The following is a 26,768-nucleotide window of genomic DNA, read 5'->3' as shown; positions in this document are numbered from 1 at the left end:
ATTTCCAATATCCTTTGTATGATGAAGTGCTTCCTGACATCACTCCTGAACATCCTAGCTCTAACTTTATTGTGCCCCATTGCTCTGGACTCCCACAGGAAACAGTGAATATCTACCTTATCAACTCGCTTAATTATCTGAAACCAGCTAACTTAGTCTGAGGATCAAATCTGGCACCAGTTTTATTGAACCGGTTGTTGCCCAGGAATAATGAACCTGACTCAGTGGTTTATTCTCAAAGCCACCTTGTCTCCACAAGAGTCTGGGGAGGGTCCAGGTACATAGATCATTAAACTGTCATAATCAAAAAGGCTAACAGAAAAGTGGCCTTTATATCGAGAGGAGTAGGATACAGGGGGGTAGAGGTCATGCTACAGCTATACAAAGCCCTGGTTAAGACCACACCTGGAGTTACTGTGAGCAGTTCTGGGAACCACACATTAGGAAGGAGATAGTGGCCTTGGAGAGAGTGCAGTGTAGATTTACCAGAATGATACCTGGACTTCAAGGGTTAAATTACGAGGGGAGATTACACAAACTAGGGTGTATTCTCTGGAATTTCACAGAAGCACAGAATTGTTACAGTGCAGAAGGAGGCCATTCGGCCCACCGTGTCTGCACTGGCTCTCTGAAAGAGCAATTCCCTCAGTTCCATTCCCCGGCCTTCTCCCCGTAACCCTGCACATTCTTCCCTTTCATAAGGTTAAGGGGGGATTTGAACAAAGTTTTCAAGATATTACGGGAAACAGATAAGGTAGACAGAGAGAAACTATTTCCACTGGTTTGGGAATCAAGGATTAGGAGCCATAGTCTAAAAATTAGAGCCTGACCTTTCAGGAGTGAAATTAGGAAACATTTCAACACACAAAGGGTGGTGGAAGTTTGAAACTCTCTTCCACAATTGTCAATTGATGCTGGATCAATTGTTAATTTTAAATTTACGTTTGATAGATTTTTGTTAACCAAAGGTATTAAGGGATATGGGATAAAGATGGGGGGGGTGGCGGGAATGGGGGTGTTTATGGAGTTCGGACACAGGTCAGCCATGATTTTATTGAATGGTGGAACACCTCGAGAGGCTAAATGTCTTCTTCCTATTTATAGGTTCCTTTTCTCTACTCCTGACTTCTATAGATTATCTGTTTCTCTTCATCCCTTTGTGAAGTATGCTTGAATGTTTCGCTCTATTCAAGGTGGTTTTTATATAACTGTATGCTGTTGTTTACTGAGCAACCGTTGCAGTATTTTACACTGCATCCATTCTTTTCCAGTTTGACAAATTTACTTGACCTTTCTGTAGACACCCACACTTTGGTTGATGTTCGACCTCCCAGCATTTGTTCTGCTTCAGGCTCCTGCTTTGCTGGCACTTTTGCATTGCGTCAGAAAGGTTCTTAGCTGTGAATTGACGCAAAGTAGCAGCTCGGTGATTTGACTCACAAACATATTAAAATGACTTGATCCTGTCTCCCGCAGCCCTCCGGCAGCTTGGGTTTCACGCCATGTGCAGTGTGACTGCAAGCAGAAACTAACGCCACATTTTGACAATTCATTCTACATCCAACAACCTGTGAATCTTCCAAGCATTCGTTTCACTCTTTAATTAGACAAGTGTCTCTTTTTCTCTCTCTCCCCTCTTTTGCCCCCTCCTCTATTTCTCTCTCCTCCTTCTCTCACTGTCCACCTTTCTGTCTTCTCCTTCCCCCTCTCTCTCCTCTCTCCCCATCTCTTGCGAGCCCTCTCTTGTCCTCTCTCTTTCTCGCCTCCTCTCTCTATTCCTTTCTTTCCTTCTCTCTCTTTCTCTCCTCCACTCTCCCGTTCACTCTCTCTCTATGCCTCTCCCTAAATTTGATGGTAGTCAGCAGAGTTCTGCCTCCTGGACAAATCAACTCACTATAAAAAAACAAGCCTGATGGTAGAACTTTAGTCCTAAGCTCAGTGGAATGGATTTGGTAGTCAAAGTGTAAAGAAGTGCACTGTTTTTAACTATCAAACATGACCAAAAGTTACAACCGACACAAATGAGAGAAGCCATGCAATTATAGCAGAAAAGCAGTTGTGAATTGTGAGAAGAACATTGGTGTGACTGGCTGTTGTGGTCTGTGGCAGAATGGGTTTGGGGAACTCTTAATCCAGTCCCTATTGGGTGAGACTCCAGAATGCAAAAACGTAACTCAAGTTTAATTAGTATAAACCATGGAGATGTTATTTACAATAACAAATAAATCAATGTGTTGGATTCTATCAGAGTAGATCGATCTTCTCATTAACCTAAATTAATTTGTAGTATTTCCCGCAGTGCACATACAGACACTACACTCCAACTCTCAAGTATTCCTTCAATCAATCCAGTCTGTCTTTCCCTCTCCCTTACCATAGACTCAGTTTGCAAACTTGACTCTTTCTCTTTTTACAGTGGGGAGGCAGAAAGAAAGACTTGCATTTATATAGCACCTTTCACAACCTCAGGACGTCCCAAAGTGATGTATTATTGAAGTGTAGTCGCTGTTGTAATGTATGCAATTTGCACACAGCAAGCTCCCACAAGCAGCAATGTGATAATGATCAGGTAATTTGTTCTTAGTGATGTTGGTTGAGGGATAAATATTGGCCAGGACACTGAGGATAACTTGGCTGAGTGACAGGAAACAGAGAGCAGTGGTTATTGGATGTTTTCTGGACTGCAGGAAGATTTGCAGTGGATTTCCCCAGGGGTGAGTGTTAGGACCCTTGTTGTTCCTGATATATACAAATGACCTAGACCTTGGTATACAGGGCACAATTTCAAAATTTGCGGATGATACGAATCTTGGAAGCATTGTGAACTGTGAGGAGGATAGTGCAGACCTTCAAAAGGATATAGACAGGTTGGTGAAATGGGCAGACAAGTGGCAGATGCGATTTAATGCAGAGAAGTGTGAACTGATTGATTTTGGTAGGAAGAACACGGAGAGACAATATAAAATAAAGGATGCAATTCTAAGTGGGGTGCAGGAGCAGAGGGTCCTGGGTATATATGTGCATAAGTCATTGAAGGTGGCAGTGCAGGTTGAGAGCATGGTTAATAGACCATATAGTATCAATAGGGACATAGAGCACAAGAGCAAGGAAGTTATATTAAACTTATATAGAATACTGTTCCAGCCTCAACTGGAATATTTTGTCCAGTTCTGGGAGCCACACTTTAGGAAGAATGTGAAGGCATTAGGGGGAGTGCAGAAAAGATTCACGAAAATGGTTCCAGGGATGAAGAACTTCATTAAGTGGATTGATTGGAGAAGTGGGGGCTGTTTTCCTCGGAGAAGGTTGAGAGGAAATTTGATAGAGATGTTCAAAATCATGAGGGGTCTGGACAGAGTAGATAGGGAGAAAGTATTCCCAATGGTGGAAGGATCGAGAACAAGAGAGCACAGATTTAAGGTGAATAGCAAAAGAAACAATGGTGACATGAGGAAAAACTTTTTCACACAGCGAGTGGTTAGGATCTGGAATGCACTGCCCGAGAGTGTGATGGAGGCAAGTTCAATCGAGGCATGCAAGAAAAAGTTGAATTGTTATCTGAAAAAGAAGAATGTGCGCAGGGTTACAGGGCGAAGGTGGAGGAGTGGCACTAGGTAAATTGCTCTTTCGGAGAGCCAACACAGACAAGATGGGCCGAATAGCCTCCTGTGCTGTAACAATTCTGTGATTAAAATAGTCGTTTGGTAGTACAGAACTTGAGTATTGCTGAAAACAGACATTTTGTCAAAGCTTTTCATCTTGCACTCATCAGGACAACTCGCAAGAATACCAATGTAAGGGACGCAACAAATTTATACTGTATGAGAAGAGAGTGCTGATTGGTTGGCATGTGGATCTGATTGGTAGAGGTGTTGCCATGGACAATGCACCAGTTTATGGTGACTGACAGTTAACTGCAAAGCTTTGTTTGAAATTTAAACCAGGCAGCTTGACTCTGGTTGGTCAAGGCATTGCTCTGAGGAATGAACCAGTGAATGGCTGTCACTTATTTTGTTTAGCTGAAACAGGCGCAATTTGTGTACATATTCTTTTTGTCGGCAAAGAACAGAGCCCTGTGCATTAATATATGTATCGTCTAGTACGTGCAAATGCACCACACTGCGAGCCCTACTGACAATCTTAAATTGGTTGTCAGCATAATTCTTAGCAAATGTTGTCCAATCGTGGAATCACATCTAATGTTGAACACTGTGTTTTGAGTTTTGTAAGCATGAGCTGATTGGATACAGTCTGTACCTTGCCCGTTGCAAACAGCTGAAGGGACATGCTGTTTGATATGATGTGACATATATTGTGCCTGGCTTCAGTTCCAATGAGATGAGGGAGAGGAAAATCAGTCAAAAATCCTGCTCTGGATCCACCATCCAATGACCCCAGCTGGGCATCATAGAACAGTACAGAACAGAAGGAGGCCATTCAGCCCATCGAGTCTGTAACGGCTCTTTCGAAGAGCAATCCAGTTAATCCCAATCCCCACTCTTAGCTTATATCCCTGCAACGTTTTCTCCTTCAAATATTTATCCAATTCCCTTTGGAAAGCTACTATTGAATCTATACCCACTGCCCTATCAGGCATTGTATTCCAAATCCTAACCACTCGTTGCATAAAAAACCCATTCCTCACGTCCCCTTTGGTTCTTTTGCCAATCGCCTTCAATCAGTGTCCTCTAGTTCAGCCATTGGAAACAGTTTCTCTTTATTTACTCTATCTAAACCCTTCTTGATTTTAAGCACCTCAATCAAATCCCCCCTTAGCCTTCTCTGCTCTAAGGAGATAACAACAGAATCCGGATCCATGCATTATGATCTAGTAGTGTCTGGCCTCGCACATTCAGACGTGCCACTTAGATGAGATTCCAGGTTTCTTTCGCACTTGTGGAACTGTATTCCAGTAAGAGTCAGAGCCTGAGGGAGATGGAAAAATGCCTGCCATTTCTGACTGAGACCCTTCTCCTGAGCTTCATGTAACAGCAGGACTGAGGCGGTACAACAACAACAACTTTTATTTATATAGCACCTTTAACATAATAAAACATCCCAAGGTTTAGTACTCCAGAAAACTTGTTGTTGAAGGAGTATGATGAAGCCAATCCACACTCAGTCTTGCATTTATTTTAGAAAGTGAAAAAGAATTCAAGCATGCAGCTCTGCAATCAAGCCTTCACCCATTTTCAGTAAGTGTCTCCTTATATATACTCATGTAAGCCCCTAACTAACACTCTCTACCTGCACATGATTAAACACAATTAACAGATTCCTTTCCTTTTCTTCAAATAAAACTTAGAGTTTAACACGCACAAACATTTCAAAACAAGTCAAAATAAATTCCATATTCTGTACAAAGCATTGCATTCCGAGACGTCCCTCCTCTAGGACCCCTAACAATTTCTTTGTACAAGCATTTCTTTTTGTAAAACAAAGAGATAGTTGATGACTTGCATCTACCCATTTAATTTTAGAGCCTTCCTTTCTCTCTAGCATTTGTTTCAATTCAGCAAGATCAATCTGTAACCTTTTTCCACTCACACTTTTTACAGAATGCACATCATCCCACAGGGAATGATTATCTACATAACATTCAATGGGTATCTTAGCTTCAGTAAGCCTCTTGTACAGAATCTCACCTAAAATACTTGGCAAATGAACCCCATGTTCACTACCTCCACAAAAGCCAATGTTTCCGCAGCTAAAGTACTTTCAACAACCCTTTTTTTATTTTCTTAGCTTCCCAAGCTGTAGGACGACATTTCCTATTTTCACCCATCAAAAATATTATGAAACCAGCTGTACTTAAATACCCATCAGCAAGATTAGCATGTGAAGTATCGCTAAAAGTAACTAGTTTCATATTCTTTGGATCATTTCAGGATGGGAACTTAAGTATGCATTTCTCCAGATTTGATTTTTCTTAAATGTTTTATTTGTCCTTCTAACATTATCAGTTTTTGGGTGTTTCATCATAGTACTTAACTCCCACACATCAAAACTAGCGTCAGGTCTAGTCTGAGTGCACAACCAGTTTAATTGACCAATCAACCTTTTCAATTGATCTGTCTCTTCTTTTGATATATCATCATCTTTCTGTGATGACTAACATGATTAACCAGGATGGGATTAACCCTTTCTAACGAGGATTGTAAACACTCTCTAGATAGGATGTTGATTTAAAGTTATTCTAGACCTACTCTGCTTAATATCTAAACCAATGTATTTAAAAGCCCCACAAGCCTGGCTCCCAATTTTAAATTCTACTCTAATCTTATTAACAACACATATCTCAAAATCCGCAGTGCCACCCCATAAGAAATCATCAACATGTATCATGACGATGCCTGAAAGTTTTCCTTTATGATACCAATAAAACATTGCAGGATCTGCTTTTAGTTGAACCCAAGCAATTTTCAGCAAAACAGATCTCACTGGAGCATCATTAAGGCCACAAGAACATTTGTTTAGTTTCCATAGTTTTCCTTCTGCATCTGCTGCCTCTTTGGGTGGATTCAGAAACATTTCTCTTGAAAATTATCACTGCAGAAATGTGGCCTTTATGGCAATAGATCTACACTCCCACAAATATGTGGCCAAAAGAACTAAAATGATATTCAAAATTACTTTTCTAGTTGTGGGAGAGTCCACTTTAACATCTGTATCACCCAGCCACTCTTCAAAACCCCTTGCAACTAGCCTTGCATTAGCCTTATAAGTCCGATCTTCAAGGACTTTTTCAGTACAAATCCATCTACGTGACAAGGCTGACTGTCCTTTATCTGGTACCTCAGAGTAAACACCAAACTCTTCCCAACTCTCTTATTCCTTATGTTTCGCTTCTCTTATTAGTTTATCCTCAAGTCTATTAGCAGCCACTAAAACTTCATGGTTATGAAGACTCCTGCTTCTAGTTCTATCCCGAGACTGCCCTCTAGCCTTTGTTTCGTTGTGTAATCTGTTCATACTACCGTCTCTATTAGCACTTCGATGTCTTTCGGGATTACTGCTGTAAGATCTCCCTCTCGCACTATTGGAGGCTCTTTCTCCAGTACGTGATCGTTTCCTGACACTAAAGTCACTTCCAGACACAATATTAGAACTTGCACTGCGCTTTCTTACCCTCCACTCTTTCCCCATTCTGCCAGTCCAAGGACCTTGCTTCTGGCCATCATCCTGAACATTCAACCAATAATTAACTTGCCAGTAAATTTTCCTGCACATCCCACACTGTCGCATCCTTTCACTCACTAGACCCCTCTGGAATATATGTCATCTGAGTACCCATTCTGGGCAATTGGCCTTTGGATGTGATAGATCTGTTGTGAGCATCATGATCAGCCACATTATCACCATCCAACCCTTGATCTACAGTTTTCTGCTTCTCATCACAAAACACACGAGTATTTGAGGTACAAGGTGCCTCTGTTCCCTCTAAGAGCTGCTCAGATTGAGATTTTGTAATCAACCCTGATTAATCGTGAGGAATGAACCTTAACAGTTTGATTTCCATGCTTGATAACTACTGTCTTGTCATCCCGACCGTTTACCTTATCAGGGCCCTTCCATTCCCTATAGCTCTCTCTTGCAATAGACCAAATCTCCTGAATTAAATTCCGCCTCAGATGGCCTTATATGAAATCTGACCAAACTTCCTACGCATTTACGAGGTCATCTTTCTTGTAAATTTCAACCAAGAATCCTAACAGAAGATCAACCCTTCAGTATCCAACTGACGGGCATCCAGTTCAGAAAACGCTTTACTTCTGAATTTATTTTTGGTAAGAAGTGACAACACAAAGACCATACCTTGTTTGCTCCTTGATAGGGACTAAACCTGTGTCCACATATCGGCTTCACTCTTCCGCTGGACATATGGTTCAGATTCCAGAACATCAGCGGGGAATCATAGCCTAACAATTTACACTTGCTTTCTGCCATTTTGCACAATAACCACTGGGATTTTAGTTTCTTCTGTGAAAGTTTTTTTTTCTTAGTTTACAACCTTCACTTTTAGCCAACCATCCTCTATTATAGTTGGAAAGCTTGTTGATGAAGGATTATGCTGGAACCAATCTTTACTCAGTCTTGCATTTATTTTACAAAGTAAATATATTACAAACATGCAGATCCTTCCTCAAACCTTCACCCAGTTTCAGTAAGTGTCTCCTTATATACACTCAGGTAAGACAAGGCACTTCACAGCAGCTTTATAAAGCAAAATTTGACACCAAGTCACATAAGGAGATATTAGGTCAGATGACCAGAAGCTTTGTCAAAGAGATGGGGTTTAAGGAGCGTCACAGGAGGTCAGAGAGGTGGAGAAATGGAGAGATTTAGGGAGGGAATTCCAGAGCTTAGGCAAATGAAGGCATGGCGACCAATGGTGGAGCGATTAAAATCCGGGATGCTTAGGAAGCTGGAATTAGAGGGTTGTAGGGGCTGGAGGAGATTACAGAGACAGGGAGGGGGCGAGGCCACGGAGGGATTTGAAAACAATGGTGAGAATTTTTAAATCAAGATGTTGGGACCCAATGTAGGTCAACGAGCACAGGGGTGATGAGGGAACGGGACTGGGAGTGAGCTAACGGGCAGCTGAGTTTTGTCACACTGTTCATTGGTAAAACTACACCTCCTCTGTTTCCCTCTTCCCCCAATCCCCCACTAACTCCCACCCACTCTGTCCTGTGTTCATTACAGGTCAAACTAAATGTGAAATTGATTTCCACAATTCACTAGAAGTTCCAACCTGAGATTTGACTGGATCTGTACAACAGCCTGGTTTTAAACACTTGGGAGAGTTTTATCCTGGCGGTAGGGGGTCTTAACGTCCGGAGAAACTGATGTTGAGATCCCTGTGTCGCCTCTTCTATGGAAAGCCTGCCGAATTTAGTGCACTTAAGTGGTAGCGGTGGGCCTTCCATGGGATCGAGGACCAGGCCTCAGGTACGGTTTCATGCCTTTTAACGAGGGACCTCCCCCTACCCCTACCTGCCCCCCCAACTCCAGCTGTCACCGGTAACCAGGAAGCAGCCGCACGGTTTTCTGTGCCATGCTTCCCATGCGGCAACATGGCTGCCCGCCGCATGGCTAATTGTAGCTGCGGCAGGAAGAGGCCCTTAATTGGGGATTAGTTGCCCAGTTAAGGGCCTCAGTTGGTGGCAGGGCAAAAAGGCTGTTCACTGGCCTGTTAACAGACTTCCCACCCCAGACTAAATTTTGACTGAGGGAGGATGGTGGTGGGAAAGCCATCCCACCATCATCCCACCCGATTTTATGCTCTTCCCACCTCTAAATCCACCGCAGGAGAAAGCATAACATTTCTCCCACTGCGTCTGCAAACTTTCTGAAATGCAAATTAAGCATCTTTCTCTCTCCCAGTGTATTGAAACAAGGTTACTTTCTGAAAGCTGGCTGAGATCAGCCAGCTTAACACGGACTGGGCTTCAAACTTACAGTCTTCCTGATAACAAGACATCATTCATTGGAATGATTGGATGAATAAGTAGTAATCAGTGCTGAACAAACAGAGTGATTCTCCTAATTATATGACTTGTTTCCCCTGGTACAAGGGGTCTTAGAACAATGCTCTGTGATTCTGCACTGGTACTTGACGTGCAATTGAAAGGTGATGAGTTTAGCTTCTGGCAGCATTGCAAATGACCTCTTCTCAAAAGACTGAAGGAGATGACCTATAAGAAACAATTTAGCTGACCAACCTGCCGTGTTTTCCATTTGAATACTGGACAGATACATTCGACTGTAGGGGCCAGTGAGAGACATTGCACTTCAATGCGCATAAGAACATAAGAAATAGCAGCTGGAGTCAGCCCTATGTCCCCTCGAGACTTCTCCACGTCCAATAAGATCATGGTTGAACGTCTACATTGACTCCACTTTCCTGTCCAATCCCCGTATCCCTTGATTCCCTTAATGATCAAAAGTCCATTGATTTCAGCCTTGAATATACTCAGCAATTGAGCATCTACAGCTCTCTGAGGTAGAGAACTCCAAAGATTCGTAACCCTCTTAGTGAAGATAGTTCTCCTTGTCTTTTCATTTTCCCTTTAACTGTTCTGCATAAAGCATAATTTGACTTGACTTTCTTCCCTTTCATTTGTTTTTGAACTATTATTATTATCTTTTCCAGCTGAGCCCTCCCCCCACCTCCATATACTAGTTTAAAGTGCCCTCTCACCACCTTATTTAGCTTGGAGCCTGCTCTCAGCCTGCTCCAGATGGAGCCTGTCCCAATGGTACACTTCCTTCCGGTCAGTGGACCATGAATTGAAACCCCTCTTTCTCACACCACTCCTTCAGCCACGTGCTCACCTCCCTAATCTGTTTATCTAATCTATTAATCTGTTAACCGGTTTAAGGTGAATGGCAAAAGATCCATGAGGAAAAACATTTAAGCCGTGAGTGGGTGGGATCTGGAATGCACTGCCTGAGAGTGTGGTGGACGTAGATTTAATCATGGCTTTTAAAGGGGAATTGGAGAAGCACCCTGAAGAGGAAAAGTTTGCAGGGCCACAAGGGGAAGGGCAGGGGAGTGGGAGTAGCTGAGTTGCTGTTGCAGAGAGCCAGCATGGATGTAACAGGCCGAATGGCCTCCTTTTGTGCTGTAACCACTCTATGATTCTATAATGCATCTCAGTCTTAAACGGCCTTCCCCTTACCCGGAGACTATGCCCCCTAGTTCCAGATTCTCCAGCCAGGAGAACCAGCCTCTCAGCGACTAAGAAATGTATTTATTTCAATGGGAACGAAAGTTCACCCTGCTGTCCTGACCAATATTTATCACTCAAACAACATCATCAAAACAGATAACCAGCTCATTATCTCATTGCCATTTGTGGGTCTTGCTGTTCGTAAATTGGCTGCTGCGTTTCCAACATTAGTGGCTACACTTTAAAAACACTTCATTGGCTGAAAAGTGCTTTGGGAATGAGGTCACGAAAGGCAGTATTATCAATGGAAGTTCAGTTGTGCTTGAGACCTTGGTGTCCAATGGGACTTGTGATAACAACCCCACCTTTGTGTCACATGTAGTCCTAGGGAAAACCGCAGCTTTGCCCAATTCTGAGAGAGATTTATAGAGTCATAGAGCCATTGCAGCATAGAAGGAGGTCATTCGGCCCATCAGATCCATGCCAGCTCTCCACGGAGCTGTGCAGTCAGTCCCACTCCCCGGCTCAATCCCCTTGGCCCTGCAAGTCTATTTTCCTCAATTGCCCATCCAATTTCCTTTTGAAATCATTCCACCTCCCTCATAGGCAGCGGGTATCCATGCTATAACCACCTGCTGTGTAAAAAAAGTTCTTCCTCACATCCCCCCTGTATCCCTGCCCAAAACCTTAAATCTGTATCCCCCTAGTCTTTGTACCATCAGTTAATGGAAAGAGCTTTTCTTTTTCAACCTTATCTCAACCTGTCATAATCTTGTACACCTCTATCAAATCTCCCCTCAATCTCCTTTGCTCCAAGGAGAACAACCCCAGCTTCTCCAACCTAACCTTGTGGCTAAAATCCCTCATCCCTGGAACTATTCTGGTAAATCTCCTCTGCACCCTCTCAAGGACCCTCACATCCTTCCTCAGGTGTGGTGACCAGAACTGGACACAATACTCTAGTTATGACCTAACCAGAACTTTATAAAGGTTCAGCATATCTTCTCTACTTTTGTACTCAATGTCTCTATTTATGAAGCCTCTGATCCCATGTGCTTTGCGAACTACTCTCTCAATATGTCCTGTCACCTTTAAAGGTCCCCCAGATCCCTCTATTCCTGAACACTCTTTAGAACTGTGCAATTAAGTCTATCTTGCTTCTCCCTATCCCTTCTGCCAAAATGCATCACCTCACATTTCTCTCTATTACATTCCATCTGCCACTTGTCTGCCCATTCTGCTAGCCTATCTATGTCCTATTGCATCATCCTCACTGTCTGTCACACCTCCAAGTTTGGTATCATCAGCAAATTTTGAAATCTTACTCCTTATTCCATTATCCAAGTCATTTACATATGTCAAAAAAGCAGAGGTCCCAGCACTGACCCTTGGGGAACACCACTGTCCACCATCCTCCAGTCTGTAAAGCCACTATTTAGCACGACTGACCCTCCTATTCTATGAGTCTCAATTTTGTTAATTACTTTTGTTCCCCACATGGGATTCAGACTGTTTGGAAGTGAAGCTATCCCAGCATTCATTAAGCAAGTGAAAGGTTTCTAGAAAGAATATAAAACTCACAGCTTTTATAGAAATATTGGTCAGGGAGGATTATCGTCTCCTTGCTGTGGTGAAGTGTCTGCTTCCAGTCAGTATGAGCAGAGGACATTAGATTTGTGGAACTCAGTGTGTAGGAATGCTCAATCACAGATGTGCAATAGGTGAGACCATATCTGAGAGTAAACCTCAAGCAGGATGCTTTTAGGGATTGTGGTCTTTCGTGAAAAATTAGTAATAAACTCTTTTTTTCAAAAATATACTTTATTCATAAAAATTTGTAAAAGATACATTACAAAACAGTTCAAATTTGACATTTTGGAAAGTGCAAAAGAAATTGGATTCCTTTGATACAGAACGTGAGTTGCCTCACAACTCTTGCCATTCCATTTTACATGCAATGTATATTTGCATTACACGGCAAAACCATATTTTGGCGCATACAGCCCCAGGGGTTTTACACTGGTTCCAGACCCTCAGTGCACTATGGCGAGAGGACCTTACACAGTGGTCTTTCCCCATTGAACCTTTGCTGCGGCTGCCCCAAGCTTTAGTGCGTCCCTCAGCACGTAGTCCTGGACCTTGGAATGTTCCAGTCTGCAACACTCGGTCATGGACAACTCTTTGCACTGGAAGACCAGCAAGTTTCAGGCAAAGAGCGTCTTTCACCGAGTAGATTGTCCTCCAGCAGCAGTTGATGTTTATCTCGGCGTCCATCCCTGGAAACAGCCCGTAGAGCACAGATTCCTGTGTTAGAGCTGCTCGGGATGAATTTCGACAAAAACCACTGCATCTCTTTCCACACCTGCTTTGCAAAGGCACATTCCAGAAGGAGGTGGGCGACAGTCTCTTCCCCACTACAGCCACCTTGAGGGCAGTGTGCGGAGGCAGTGAGACTCCGGGCGTGCAGGAAGGATCTGATGGGGAGGGCCCTTCTCACCACCAGCCAAGCTACGTCTTGGTGCTTGTTTGAAAGTTCTGGTGATGAGGCATTCTGCCAAATGACTTCGGTAGTCTGATCGGGGAACCATCCGACAGGATCCACCATCTCCTTTTCCCATAGGGTCTTGAGGACATTCCATGCAGACCACTGCCTGATGGATTGGTGGTCAAAGGTGTTTTTCTGCACAAACTGTTCACGAAGGATAGGTGGTACGGCACGGTCCAACTGGATGGAGCATTCCGCGGCAATGTGACCAGACCCATCCTTCGCAACACTGGGGACAGACAGAACCTCAGCACATAGTGACACTTGGTGTTTGCATACTGGAGGTCTACACACAGCTTGATGCAGCTGCACACAAAGGTGGTCATCAGGATGAGGGCCACGTTGGGTATGTTTTTTTCTGCCCTTATCCAGAGGTTTGAACATCATGTCCCTCCGGACCTGGTCCATTTTGCATCTCCAGATGAAGCGGAAAATGGCTCCGGTGACCGCCACAGCGCAGGAGTGGGGTATGGGCCAGACCTGAGACACGTACAGCAACAACGTGAGCACCTCGCACCTGATGACCAGGTTCTTACCTGCAATGGAGAGAGATCCCTGCTCCCACATGCTCAGTTTATGGTGTATCCTGGCTACACGCTTCTTCCAGGTTTTGGTGCACGCCCCGGCCCTTCCGAACCATATCCCAACACTTTCAGGTAGTCTGATCTGACGGTGAAGGGGACAAAAGATCGGTTGGCCCAGTTCCCAATGAACATGGCCTCACTCTTGCCATGATTTACTTTGGCTCCCGAGGCCAGTTCGAACTGGTCGCAGATGCTCATCAGTCTGCAAACGGCCAGCAGATCCGAGCAGAAGACTGTGACAATGTCCATGTACAGGGAGGCTTTGACCTGAGTGCCTCTGCTGCCTGGGATTGTCACCCCTCTTATGCCCGCATCCTTCCTAATGGACTTGGCAAAAGGTTCGATACAGCAAACAAACAAGACAGGGGAGCGACTCCAGATTGGATCTAGAAACTGTCTGATTCCCACCCATTGATTGAGACTGCGCTACTGATGTTTGTGTAGAGCAGTTGATCCAATTGCGGATTCCCTCCCCAAACCCCATTTTGGAAAGCACGTCCATCATGTAGGTGAGCGATATCCTGTCAAAAGCCTTCTCCTGGTCCAGGCTGATGAAGCAGATGTCCACCCTCCTGTCCCGTACAAAGGCGATCGTATCCCTGAGTAGCACGAGACTATCAGAGATCTTCCTGCCGGGTACAGTGCAGGTCTGATCAGGGTGAATCACCAACTCCAGAGCAGACTTGACCTGACTGGCGATGACTTTGGACAGAATCTTGTAGTCTACATTAAGCAGTGAGCGGCCAATTTCTGATTTCCGCCCTCTCCCCCTTCCGCTTGTAGATGAGGGTGATGGTCCCTTTCCTCATGGATTCTGACATGATGCCGGCCAGGAGCATACTCTCGTACACTTCCAGCAGGTCCGGGCCGATCCACGGAGTTGAATACAACTCAACTGGTAAACCGTCGCTTCCGGGAGTTTTACTCGTCTCAAAGGAGCTGACGACCTTTGTCAGCTCGTCCGGAGTTAGCAGTTTGTCCAGACTCTCCCGCTTGCTGTCATCTAAGACCTCCATGATAGATGGCAGGAAGGACTGGGAGACTGTGCTGTCCATGAGCTTCACGTTGTACAGTCCCAGCATAAAAGGATTTGCTGATCCTTAGTATGTCAGACTGCCGGGTACAGTGCAGGTCTAATCTGTTGAAAGTCACTTCAAAGAGACTTTTATAAGTCAGAAATTGACCTCTTGACTTACTGCTATAGTCCATGCTCTTCAAAATGAAGTTGATCTATCAATTATATGAAAGTCAATATTTTAATAACCTGCAAATGCTGGGAATCTGAAATAAAGACTCCCTCTTGTACAGTGCTAAGAAACAGCTGTGTTTTATGCACAATGGATCACTTTGAAGTACAGTGGCTGTTATTATAACCAAATGAAGCAACTGTTTTGCACATGGCAAACTGAAGTGAGAAGAATAACTCAGCTGAATAAATCCAAAACTAGGGGTCATAAATGTAAGATAGCCACCAATAAATCCAATCAGAAATTCAGAAGGAGCCTGTTTACCCAGAGAGTGGGGAGAATGTGGAGCACACGACCACAGGGAGTGGTTGAGGTGAATAGCAGAGATGGATTTAAGGGGAAGCTGGATAAACACATGAGGGAAAAAGGAATAAAAAGAAAGACTTACATTTATGTAGCACCATTCACAATCTCAGGATAAGAACAAAGAACAAAGAAAATTACAGCACAGGAACAGGCCCTTCGACCCTCCAAGCCTGCGCCGATCCAGATCCTCTATCTAAACATGTCGCCTATTTTCTAAGGGTCTGTATCTCTTTGCTTCCTGCCCATTCATGTATCTGTCTAGATACCTCTTAAAAGGCGCTATCGTGCCCGCGTCTACCACCTCCACTGGCAACGCGTTCCAGGCACCCACCACCCTCTGCGTAAAGAACTTTCCACGCATATCCCCCCTAAACTTTTCCCCTCTCACTTTGAACTCGTAACCCCTAGTAATTGAATCCCCCACTCTGGGAAAAAGCTTCTTGCTTTCCACCCTGTCTATACCTCTCATGATTTTGTACACCTCAATCAGGTCCCCCCTCAACCTCCGTCTTTCTAATGAAAATAATCCTAATCTACTCAAACTCTCTTCATAGCTAGCACCCTCCATACCAGGCAACATCCTGGTGAACCTCCTCTGCACCCTCTCCAAAGCATCTACATCCTTTTGGTAATGTGGCGACCAGAACTGCACGCAGTATTCCAAATGTGGCCGAACCAAAGTCCTATACAACTGTAACATGACCTGCCAACTCTTGTACTCAATACCCCGTCCGATGAAGGAAAGCATGCCGTATGTCTTCTTGACCACCCTATTGACCTGCGTTGCCACCTTCAGGGAACAATGGACCTGAACACCCAAATCTCTCTGTACATCAATTTTCCCCAGGACTTTTCCATTTACTGTATAGTACACTCTTGAATTGGATCTTCCAAAATGCATCACCTCGCATTTGCCCTGATTGAACTCCATCTGCCATTTCTCTGCCCAACTCTCCAATCTATCTATATTGTGCTGTATTCTCTGACAGTCCCCTTCACTATCTGCTACTCCACCAATCTTAGTGTCGTCTGCAAACTTGCTAATCAGACCACCTATACTTTCCTCCAAATCATTTATGTATATCACAAACAACAGTGGTCCCAGCACGGATCCCTGTGGAACACCCCTGGTCACACGTCTCCACTTTGAGAAACTCCCTTCCACTGCTACTTTCTGTCTCCTGTTGCCCAGCCAGTTCTTTATCCATCTAGCTAGTACACCCTGGACCCCATGCGACTTCACTTTCTCCATCAGCCTACCATGGGGAACTTTATCAAACGCCTTACTGAAGTCCATGTATATGACATCTACAGCCCTTCCCTCATCAATCAACTTTGTCACTTCCTCAAAGAATTCTATTAAGTTGGTAAGACATGACCTTCCCTGCACAAAACCATGTTGCCTATCACTGATAAGCCCATTTTCTTCCAAATGGGAATAGATCCTATCCCTCAGTATCTTCTCCAGCAGCTTCCCTACCACTGACGTCAGGCTCACCGGTCTATAATTACCTGGATTTTCCCTGCTGCCCTTCTTAAACAAGGGGACAACATTAGCAATTCTCCAGTCCTCCGGGACCTCACCCGTGTTTAAGGATGCTGCAAAGATATCTGTTAAAGCCCCAGCTATTTCCTCTCTCGCTTCCCTCAGTAACCTGGGATAGATCCCATCCGGACCTGGGGACTTTTAGAATACCCAACACTTCCTCCCTCCTTATGCCGACTTGACCTAGAGTAATCAAACATCTGTCCCTAACCTCAACATCCGTCATGTCCCTCTCCTCGGTGAATACCGATGCAAAGTACTCGTTTAGAATCTCACCCATTTTCTCTGACTCCGCACATAACTTTCCTCCTTTGTCCTTGAGTGGGCCAATCTAAGCTTCCACCTTATTTCTATACCCGCTGGGGAAACCTCCCCCCCCCCCCCCGCCAGTTCTTCTCCAAATAGAACCACCTGACTGAACAGAAAATGCTGCAAATAGTCAGCGAGACAGATCAGCATCAGAAATGGGTAAAGTCGTTTGATATTTTGCATGCAGATTCTTTATCAGATCTCATTAACGATCCGACTGTTGCTGTTCGCAGTTCAGCTTCCAGCTATTGCAGTTCTTTACACAAGGCAAGCTGCTGAGTAGCTGAAGCATCCATTTAATCACAGTGGAAGTTAAGAGTACTAAAGGAGTGCCAAGCCCTGCAGCTTTCAGATTCACCATGACAACAGTGGAAATTTGCTTCTGAAAACAAGGTCTAATCACTCCAAAACGATCTTGTCAAGGAGCTGGTAAGCTTCAGCTCATTGAGTGCAATAAGTTATCTGCTAGTTTCCCCTTATCTAATCTCTTACTGATAAAATGATAACGTTGGCTTTTCCTGTGAAGACTGTACTGACAGTTGAACTTTACTGCGTTCACAGAGTCCGAGCTCCTTCTTTACCACCCAAGTAAGAAAATGGTAGTGCAATGGTTATGTTATAGGACCACTGATCCAGCAACATGAGTTCGAATTCCACTACACTGAGGAATTTCAATTCAGTTAATTCATTAAATATCTCTGGAACTGAAAGGCTTGTCTCAATAATGGTGATTGTTGTAAAATCGCGTCTGATTCACTAATGTCCTTCAAGGAAGGTAATCTGCCTCGATGTGACTCCAGACATACAGCAATGTGGTAGATTCTTAACTGCCCTCTGAAGCTGCTCAGTTACATCAAAACTGCTATAAAAGTCTAGAATGAGAATAAAACCGGACCCACCCAGCGTCGACCTAGACACACCCTGCCCATCCCACCCTGCAAAGTCCTCCTCACTAACATCTGGGGACTTGTGCCAACATTGGGAGAGCTGTCCCACACTCTGGTCAAGCAACAGCCTGACATAGTCACACTCACCAAATCATACCTTGCAGCCAATGTCCCAGACTCCTCCCATCACCATCCCTGGCTGCGTCCCGCCTGTGGCTCAGTTTGTAGAACTCTTGCCTCTGAGTCAGAAGGTTGTGGGTTTGAGTCCCGTTTCAGAGACTTGAACCCATAATCCAGGCTGCAGTACTGCAGGAGTGCTGCACGGCAGGAGATATCTTTCTTTTGAGACATTTAACCAAGGCCCTGCCTGCTTTCTCAGGCGGATACAAACCATCCTATAACGTTATTTGAAGAAAATCAGCATGGTGTTCTGTGCCAATATCTATCCTTCAACCAACATCAATCAAAAACAGATATAGCCATTATCACAGTGCGGTTTGTGGGATCTTGCTGTGCACAAATTGGCTGCTGCGTTTCTTACGCTACTACAGTGACTATACTTCAATGGTCCTTGATTGGCTGTCAAGCACTTTGGGACGTCCTAAGGTTGTGAAAGGCGCTATTCAAATGCACGTATTCCTCTCTTGTCCCATGTTCAGTGTCCTGCACAACGACTACAGTTGGTGATAAATTTTGCACATTTTGTTTCCTGCTCCAGGTTTTGGGATGACCACGCCCGCGACCGTGAGTGGGAAGATATTCCTGATATTCTACGGCCTCGTCGGCTGTGCGGCCACCATCCTCTTCTTCAACCTCTTCCTTGAGCGACTGATTACTGTCCTGGCCTACATCCTGAAGACCTGCCACGAGAGGCAGCTGAGACGGAGCGGAGTGCTGCCCCAGGAAAACTGCCCGGAATCGGGCAACGCGGGTGAGGTGGACAGCCTGGCAGGGTGGAAGCCCTCCGTCTATTATGTCATGTTAATCCTGGGCCTGGCTGCCATTGCAATCTCCTGCTGTGCCTCAGCCATGTATACTCCCGTCGAAGGCTGGAGCTACCTGGACTCCATCTACTTTTGCTTTGTGGCCTTTAGCACCATAGGTTTTGGTGATCTGGTGAGCAGCCAGCACGTGAGGTACGACTACCAGGGTTTCTACCGGTTTGGCAACTTTCTGTTCATCCTGATGGGGGTGTGTTGTATTTATTCTTTGTTTAATGTTATATCCATAGTCATAAAGCAGTTCCTCAACTGGAGCCTGAAGAGGTTGGAATGCAGGTGTTGTCTTAGGTGCCAGAGGAAACTGTTCAGGCCGGGGAGGAACGCCGTGGTTCCCGGTGTGACCAGGGCCAGGCGGAAGATCTCCATTGAGACGGATGCCTTTAATGAGAGCGAGGTGGTGGACGGGCGAAGGATGTCCGGCGAGATGATCTCCATGAGGGATTTCTTAGCTGCCAACAAAGTCTCACTGGCCATCATGCAGAAGCAGCTGCTGGAGACGGCAAACGGCCATCCGAGGGCGAGTGGCCCTGCTCCCCGGCACAACGGCTTCTCCGAGGGGGTGGGGGCCCTGGCCATTATGAACAACAGGCTGGCAGAAACCAGCGTGGACAGATGAACATTCGGAATGACGAGAATAGGACCGTACAATGTCAATCCAATCACAGCTCTCAATTAAGCCTTAATGACTGCCGTGCTTTTCTTAAAAAAAAATTAAATACTTCTGGATGATTCTGTCTGACGTTGGACTTTTACCTTTCCTTCGGCGCTCATATTTGAACTTTGGACTATCACCAGCAAGGTGCCTTGTGAAGGGAGTGGGGGAATGGGGTAGCTATTGCTCAGGCAACCACTGTCCAGTTCTGGAGGCAGTAACACCCCCTCCCTCTGATGTAGCTTCTGACATCAGGGGTGAGGTTGTGAGTTCTCCTTGATGGCTCTCCGTTGGGTGTGTGAACTGACCACTGTCAGACTGAGCCACGCGGAGCCAGATGGTCTGTGCTTCAATACCTGGCTCTGTGCTGAGTTGGTCATGTTGGTACTAAAGTGTGACGAGTTGGGCTCAACACTCCTCGGTCAACACCCCCATTCCCGGTTCCTGTCCACTGACCTCTGCAAGTGTGCTTGGGGTCAGCGTTGACTCCTGGACGACCAACTGACGGAGCATGCCAGTCGAACACCCATAACCGCGGGCGAACACACAGACAGTGTTTTGAGGCACCAGGGCTGCAGGTGCACTAAATGGGCATCTCACCTGATTGCGGGGCGGTGAGGATGCGGCTGAGGGGAGTGGGGGGGAATATGTTGCCATCTCTGGTTGGACATATCCCAGGAAGTTTCATCACTTGAGCTCCTGTCTTCAATCACCTCTCCCCACTATCTCTGAACATGTACATACACTCGTCTCACACATACATGAGTGTGTGCGTACCACATCCACTTACAGACGCACATACATGCACACAAGCACGAACACGCACATGTCATATGTCCATACTCAAGGTGACCCGCCTTACTGTGCCAATTGGAATGTGAATAGATTCTTCATTCCCCAATTTGATGATTCTTGACAGCCTTCTTACCCACATGTGCATACGTGTGTATGTGTGCATGTGTGTACATGAATGTATGTGTGCTGATTTGTGTTTATGCATGTGTACATGTATCCTAGAGTATGCGCGTGCGTGTGTACTTGTGTGCATGTGCATTTCTGTGCATGTGTGTGTGAAATTGTCAGTATGTGTACTTGTGTGCATACATGTGTATGTATTTGTGTGCATGCATGTGTACTTCTGTGCATGCATGTGTGAACTTGTCTGTGTCTGCATGTGTACATGTGTGCATGCATGTGTACATGTGTGTGTATGTGTATGTATTTGTATGTTTGTGCACATGTACTTGTATGTTTACTTGTGTATGCATTTGTATGTACTTATGGGCATATGTATTTGTGTATGTGTGTGTGTGTGTGCACATATGTACTTGTGTGCAAGAGTGTGTGCTTCTGGGCATGATTGTGTGTGTAGTTGTGTGTGTGTATGTGTACTTGTGCACATGCATGTGTGTGTGTGCATGCATGTGTACTTGTGTGCATAAGTGTGGGTGTACATGTGTGTGTACTTGTGCATGTGTATTTATTTTTATTTAGAGATACAGCACTGAAACAGGCCCTACAGCCCACCGAGTCTGTGCCGACCAAGAACCACCCATTTATACTAACCCTACAGTAATCCCATATTCCCCACCACCTACCTACACTAGGGGCAATTTACAATGGCCAATTTACCTATCACCTGCAAGTTTTTGGCGGTGGGAGGAAACCGGAGCACCCAATGAAAACCCACGCGGTCACAGGGAGAACTTGCAAACTCCGCACAGGCAGTACCCAGAATTGAACCCGGGTCCCTGGAGCTGTGAGGCTGCGGTGCTAACCACTGCGCCACTGTGTGTGTATGTATACTTCTTTGTGTAGGTGTTTGCGTGTGAGTAGGTGTGCGTGTGTAAGTGTGTGTGTGTTGTGTGTGCAGGTGTGTGTGTGTGTGTGTGTGCATGTGAGTAGGTGTGTGTGTGTGAGTAGGTGTGTGTGTGTGTGTAGGTGTGTGTGTGTGCGTAGGTGTGTGTGTGTGCATGTGAGTAGGTGTGTGTGTGTGCATGAGTAGGTGTGTGTGTGTGTGTGTGTGTGTTGTGTGTGTAGGTGTGTGTGTGTGTGTAGGTGTGTGTGTAGGTGTGTGTGTGTGTGCATGTGAGTAGGTGTGTGTGTGTGCGTGAGTAGGTGTGTGTGTGTGTGAGAGTAGGTGTGTGTGTGTGTGCATGTGAGTAGGTATGTGTGTGTGTAGGTGTGTGTGTGTATGTGAGTAGGTGAGTGTGTGTAGGTGTGTGTGTGTTGTGTGTGTAGGTGTGTGTGTGTGCATGTGAGTAGGTGTGTGTGTGTGTGTAGGTGTGTGTGTGTGTGTGTGTGTATGTGAGTAGGTGAGTGTGTGTAGGTGTGTGTGTGTTGTGTGTGTAGGTGTGTGTGTGTGCATGTGAGTAGGTGTGTGTGTGTGTGTGTAGGTGTGTGTGTGTGTGTATGTGAGTAGGTGAGTGTGTGTAGGTGTGTGTGTGTTGTGTGTGTAGGAGTGTGTGTGTAGCTGTGTGTGTGTGTGTGTGTAGGTGTGTGTGTGTGCATGTGAGTAGGTGAGTGTGTGTAGGTGTGTGTATGTTGTGTGTGTGTGTGTTGTGTGTGTAGGTGTGTGTGTGTGCATGTGAGTAGGTGAGTGTGTGTAGGTGTGTGGATGTTGTGTGTGTGTGTGCATGTGAGTAGGTGTGTGTGTGTAGGTGTGTCTGCATGTGCATGTGAGTAGGTGAGTGTGTGTAGGTGTGTGCGTGAGTAGGTGTGTGCATGTGCATGTGAGTTGGTGCACGAGTGTAAGTAGGTGTGTGGTTGTGTGTAAGTGTGTACGTGTGAGTAGGTGTGTGTGTGTGTGGCATGTCGGTGTGTGTGCAGGAGTGTATGTGTGTAAGTAGGTGTGTGTGTAAGTAGGTGAGTGAGTAGGTGTGCGTGTGTGTAGATGTGTGTGTAGATGTGTGTGAGTAGGTGTGTGTGCATGTGAGTAGGTGAGTGAGTGTGTAGGTGTGTGTGTGTGAGTACGTGTGTGCATGTGAGTAGGTGTGTGTACATGTGAGTAGGTGAGTGAGTGTGTAGATGTGTGTGTGAGTTGGTGTGTGTATGGGAGTAGGTTGTGTGTCTGTGTGTGTAGGTGTGTGTGTAGGTATGTGTGTGTAGGTGTGTGTGTGGGGATAGGAGTGTGCAGGTGTGTGTGCATGTGTAGGTGTGTGTGTGCATATGTCTGTGTGTGTAGGCATGCGTGTGCGTGTGTAAGTGTGTGTGTGTGTAGGTGTGTGTGGGAGTAGGGGTCTGTGTGTGTGTAGGTGTGTACATGTGTAGGTGTCTGTGTGTGTGTGTGGGTTTGTGCGTGTGTAGGTGTGTGTGTGCATGGGTAGGTGTGTGTGTGTGTAGGTGTGTTTGTGTGTAGGTGTGTGCGTTAAAAGGTGTGTGCGTTAAAAGGTGTGTGTGTGCATGGGTAGGTGTGTGTGTGTGTAGGTGTGTGCGTGTGTAGGTGTGTGTGTGTGGGAGTAGGTGTGTGTGTTTGTGTGTAGGTGTGTTTGTGTGTAGGTGTGTTTGTGTGTAGGTGTGTGTGTGTGCATGTGTAGGTGTGTTTGTGTGTAGGTGTGTGTGTGTACATGTGTAGGTGTGTGTGTGTACATCTGTAGATGTGTTTGTGTGTAGGTGTGTGTGTGTGTACATGTGTAGGTGTGTGCGTGTGTAGGTGTGTTTGTGTGTAGGTGTGTGTGTGTACATGTGTAGGTGTGTGTGTGTACATGTGTAGGTGTGTGCGTGTGTGTGTATGTTCAGTGAGGACATGACTAAGGCAGCTCTGATAATCCCTCACAGCAAAGAGACAACACATTCAGGGAGCATGAGGAGAAAAGATACAGGTCCTTCCCTGATTTGAATCTTCTCGGAATAATGATTTAGTTTCAGGAAATATTTGGATTGTGAAAAGCTTCGATCAGTTGAGAGTGCAGTGTGAGGCTGGAGGGCAGTAAACCACATCTTGAGATAATGTGTCACAGGGCTGTTTGTCACTTAACTGCACCCACCAATACACATTTCGCAATTCCCTATCCAGGTCACACTATATCAGAATGGTCAAATTTCACATTTGATTTAATTACTGTAAACTTCCCCAAGCCCATCAGATACTTCAACTCAAATGTGCAGAATTGACTCAACCTACTGTGAGCACATCTTCTATTGGATCTTCTTGAAGGAACAAGGAGAATGGTTTGGACACAGTTTATGTAAATTTCTGCGAAGTGATCGCCATAGCAAAGTAACCTGTATTTCTATAACGTCTTTCACAAACTCAGGATGTCCCCGAGCAATTTACTTGTGAAGTGTAGTCACTGTTTTAATGTAGGAATGCTGCAGCCAATCTGCGCACAGCAAGATCCCACAAACAGTAGCATGACCAGATAATCTGAATCAGTGATGTCAGTTGAGGGATACGTATTGGCTCAGGATGCCAACTGCTTTGAGAAGCGCTGTCGGCTGTTTTGATGCCCACTGAAGTGCAGAGGCTGGGCCTCCAGGTTTTCAGGGAAAGATGGCTCTGACAGTGCAGCACTCCCTCAGCACTGAAGTGGAGCCTCAGCCTAGATTATGGTCTCAAGTCTCAGAGGGTAAGGATGGACTTCCATCCATTAACAGCAGATGGAGACAGTATGGTGCTCAGATATGATGCCTATCACGGTTAAACAGTTTGTCAACGCATTGGCTTGGCTTATGTATGATGTGGCTGTTTGCTGCTGGGGTAAGGTTTACAAATGGAACTGTGCCTTCAGAGAACGGTAAAATCTGTTGGGCCAGGTTGATGTATTAATGGGCATTGTTACCAATGTTACAGGTATCATAATGACCTGTGTATAAGATGCCTGCTTGTGGGTCCCAGAACATTGGCCTGTTATTGGCAAATCCTGTACAGAAGACAGTGTACAGCCCTTCAAGGAAGTGGCAGCTCCCCAGCCATAGCTAACTACTTGGACCCCATTGCCCCGCTCTTTACCCAGATCCTATTCGATTCTTCCTTTTCAAATCCTCTCTGGTTCCCTTCTAAAAGATATCACGGTCTTTGTCTCAACAGACACTTGCAAAGTATTCCATGTTTCAGAAAACATTCTACCTATCAGGAAAGACTAAACAGGTTGTGATGTCAATCAGTGGGCATTTGATGGCAGCTGTAAGATTTGTTCCAGGGGTCACCCATTACCCAAAATGGGGGTCGAGGTCATAACTGGTTTAAAACAGTTTATTTAAGAAGTGATAGTTTAGATACAATACGTAAACTAAATAGACAGAAAAGACATACAAGCCGTAACAGGTGAGAATGGTTTAGTGATCCCAGAACAGATGAACAGACAAATGAAGCAGAGGGATTGCTAGTCATGGCTACAAGAGCAGGTCAGAGGCTAGGAATCCTGTGTTGAGTAACTCTGCTCCTGACTCCCCAAAGCCTGTCCACCATTTACAAGGCACAAGTCAGGAGTGTGATGGAATACTCTCCACTTGTCTGGATGGGTGCAGCTCCAACAACACTCAAGAACCTCGACACCATCCAGGACAAAGCAGCCCGCTTCATTGGCACCCCATCCACAAACATTCACTCCCTCCACCACCGACGTACAGTGGCAGAAATGTGTACCATCTACAAGATGCACTGCAGCAATGCACCAAGGCTCCTTAGACAGCACCTTCCAAACCCATGACCTCTACCAACTGGAAGGACAAAAGCAGCAGACGCATGGGAACACCACCACCTGCAGGTTCCCCTGCAAGCCACGCACCATCCTGACTTGGAACTATATCGCCTTTCCTTCACTGTCGCTGGGTCAAAATCTTGGAACTCCCTTCCTAACAGTACTGTGGGTGCACCTACCTCCCATGGACTGCAGCGGTTCAAGAAGGCAGCTCACCACCACCTTCTCAAGGGCAATTAGGGACGGGCAATAAATGCTGGCCTAGCCAGTGACGCCCACATTCCATGAACGAATAAAACAAAATCTCCATAGCTGGTGGTGACAGTCTCTTCTTTTCTTGGTCTTTTTGAGCTAACCATTGATCGACCTCAGAAAGCTCTCTTCCCTCCGCAGTGTTTTGTTCCTCCCACTTGTCTGTTTTTATACCTTATTTCCAGGGGGCTGATGGGTGTCTCATGCCAATCACTGATTCAATTATCCAATGACCAAGGGATAAAGGGGAGATGCTGATGTAATGTTAATGTTACTGAACTAGCAATCTACAGGCCCAGGCTAATGCCCAGGGACACAGGTTCAAATTCCACCATGGCAGCTGCAGGAATTTCACAGAATCACAGAATTGTTACAGCACAGAAGGAGGCTATTCAGCCCGTCATATCTGTGCTGGCTCTCCAAAAGAGCAATTCACCTAGTGCCACTCCTCCACCTTCTCTCTGTAACCCTGCACATTCTTCCTTTTCAGATAACAATCCAATTCCTTCTTGAAGGCCTCGATTGAACCTGCCTCCATCACACTCTCAGGCAGTACATTCCAGATCCTAACCACTCACTTGTGGAAAAGTTTTTCCACATGTCACCATTGCTTCTTTTTCCAATCATCTTAAATCTGTGCCCCTTGTTCTCGATCCTTTCCCCCAATGGGAACAGTTTTTCCCTATCTCATCTGTCCAGACCCTTCATGATTTTGAATACCTCTATCAAATCCCCTCTCAACCTTCTCCAAGGAAAACAGTCCCAGCTTCTCCAATCTATCCACGTAATTGAAGTTCCTCATCCCTGAAACCATTTTCACTAATCTTTTCTGCACTCTCTCTAATGCCTTCACATCTTTCCTAAGGTGTGTCACTCAGAACTGGACTCAATTCTCCAGTTGAGGCTGAACCAGTGTTCTATACAAGTTTAACATAAATTGCTTGCTTTTGCACTCTATGCCCTTATTAATAAAGCCTATGTTTTGTATGTTATTTCTTTCTTTCTTTTCTTTTGGGCCTCCTTATCTCGAGAGACAATGGATACGCGCCTGGAGGTGGTCAGTGGTTTGTGAAGCAGCGCCTGGAGTGGCTATAAAGGCCAATTCTGGAGTGACAGGTTCT

The 26,768-nt window shown here is 45.4% G+C and overlaps 1 protein-coding gene across 1 annotated transcript in view; it reads left to right on the top strand.

Annotated features, from left to right (window-relative positions):
- kcnk13a (potassium channel, subfamily K, member 13a) overlaps positions 1-19,818 on the top strand; it is a 35,561-nt gene extending 15,743 nt beyond the window's left edge. The window contains exon 2 of the mRNA XM_068038248.1: positions 18,819-19,818. Within this exon, the coding sequence (XP_067894349.1) occupies positions 18,819-19,717 (899 nt within the window). The 3' untranslated portion in view covers positions 19,718-19,818. The remainder of the gene's footprint in view (positions 1-18,818) is intronic.
- The last annotated feature ends 6,950 nt before the right edge of the window (positions 19,819-26,768 follow it).

The sequence above is a fragment of the Heterodontus francisci genome, chromosome 9 (genome assembly GCF_036365525.1).
Source record: "Heterodontus francisci isolate sHetFra1 chromosome 9, sHetFra1.hap1, whole genome shotgun sequence".
Classification (NCBI taxonomy): domain Eukaryota; kingdom Metazoa; phylum Chordata; class Chondrichthyes; order Heterodontiformes; family Heterodontidae; genus Heterodontus; species Heterodontus francisci.
The sequence above is the reverse complement of the archived record's forward strand: the minus strand, read 5'-3'. Positions and strand labels throughout refer to the sequence as shown.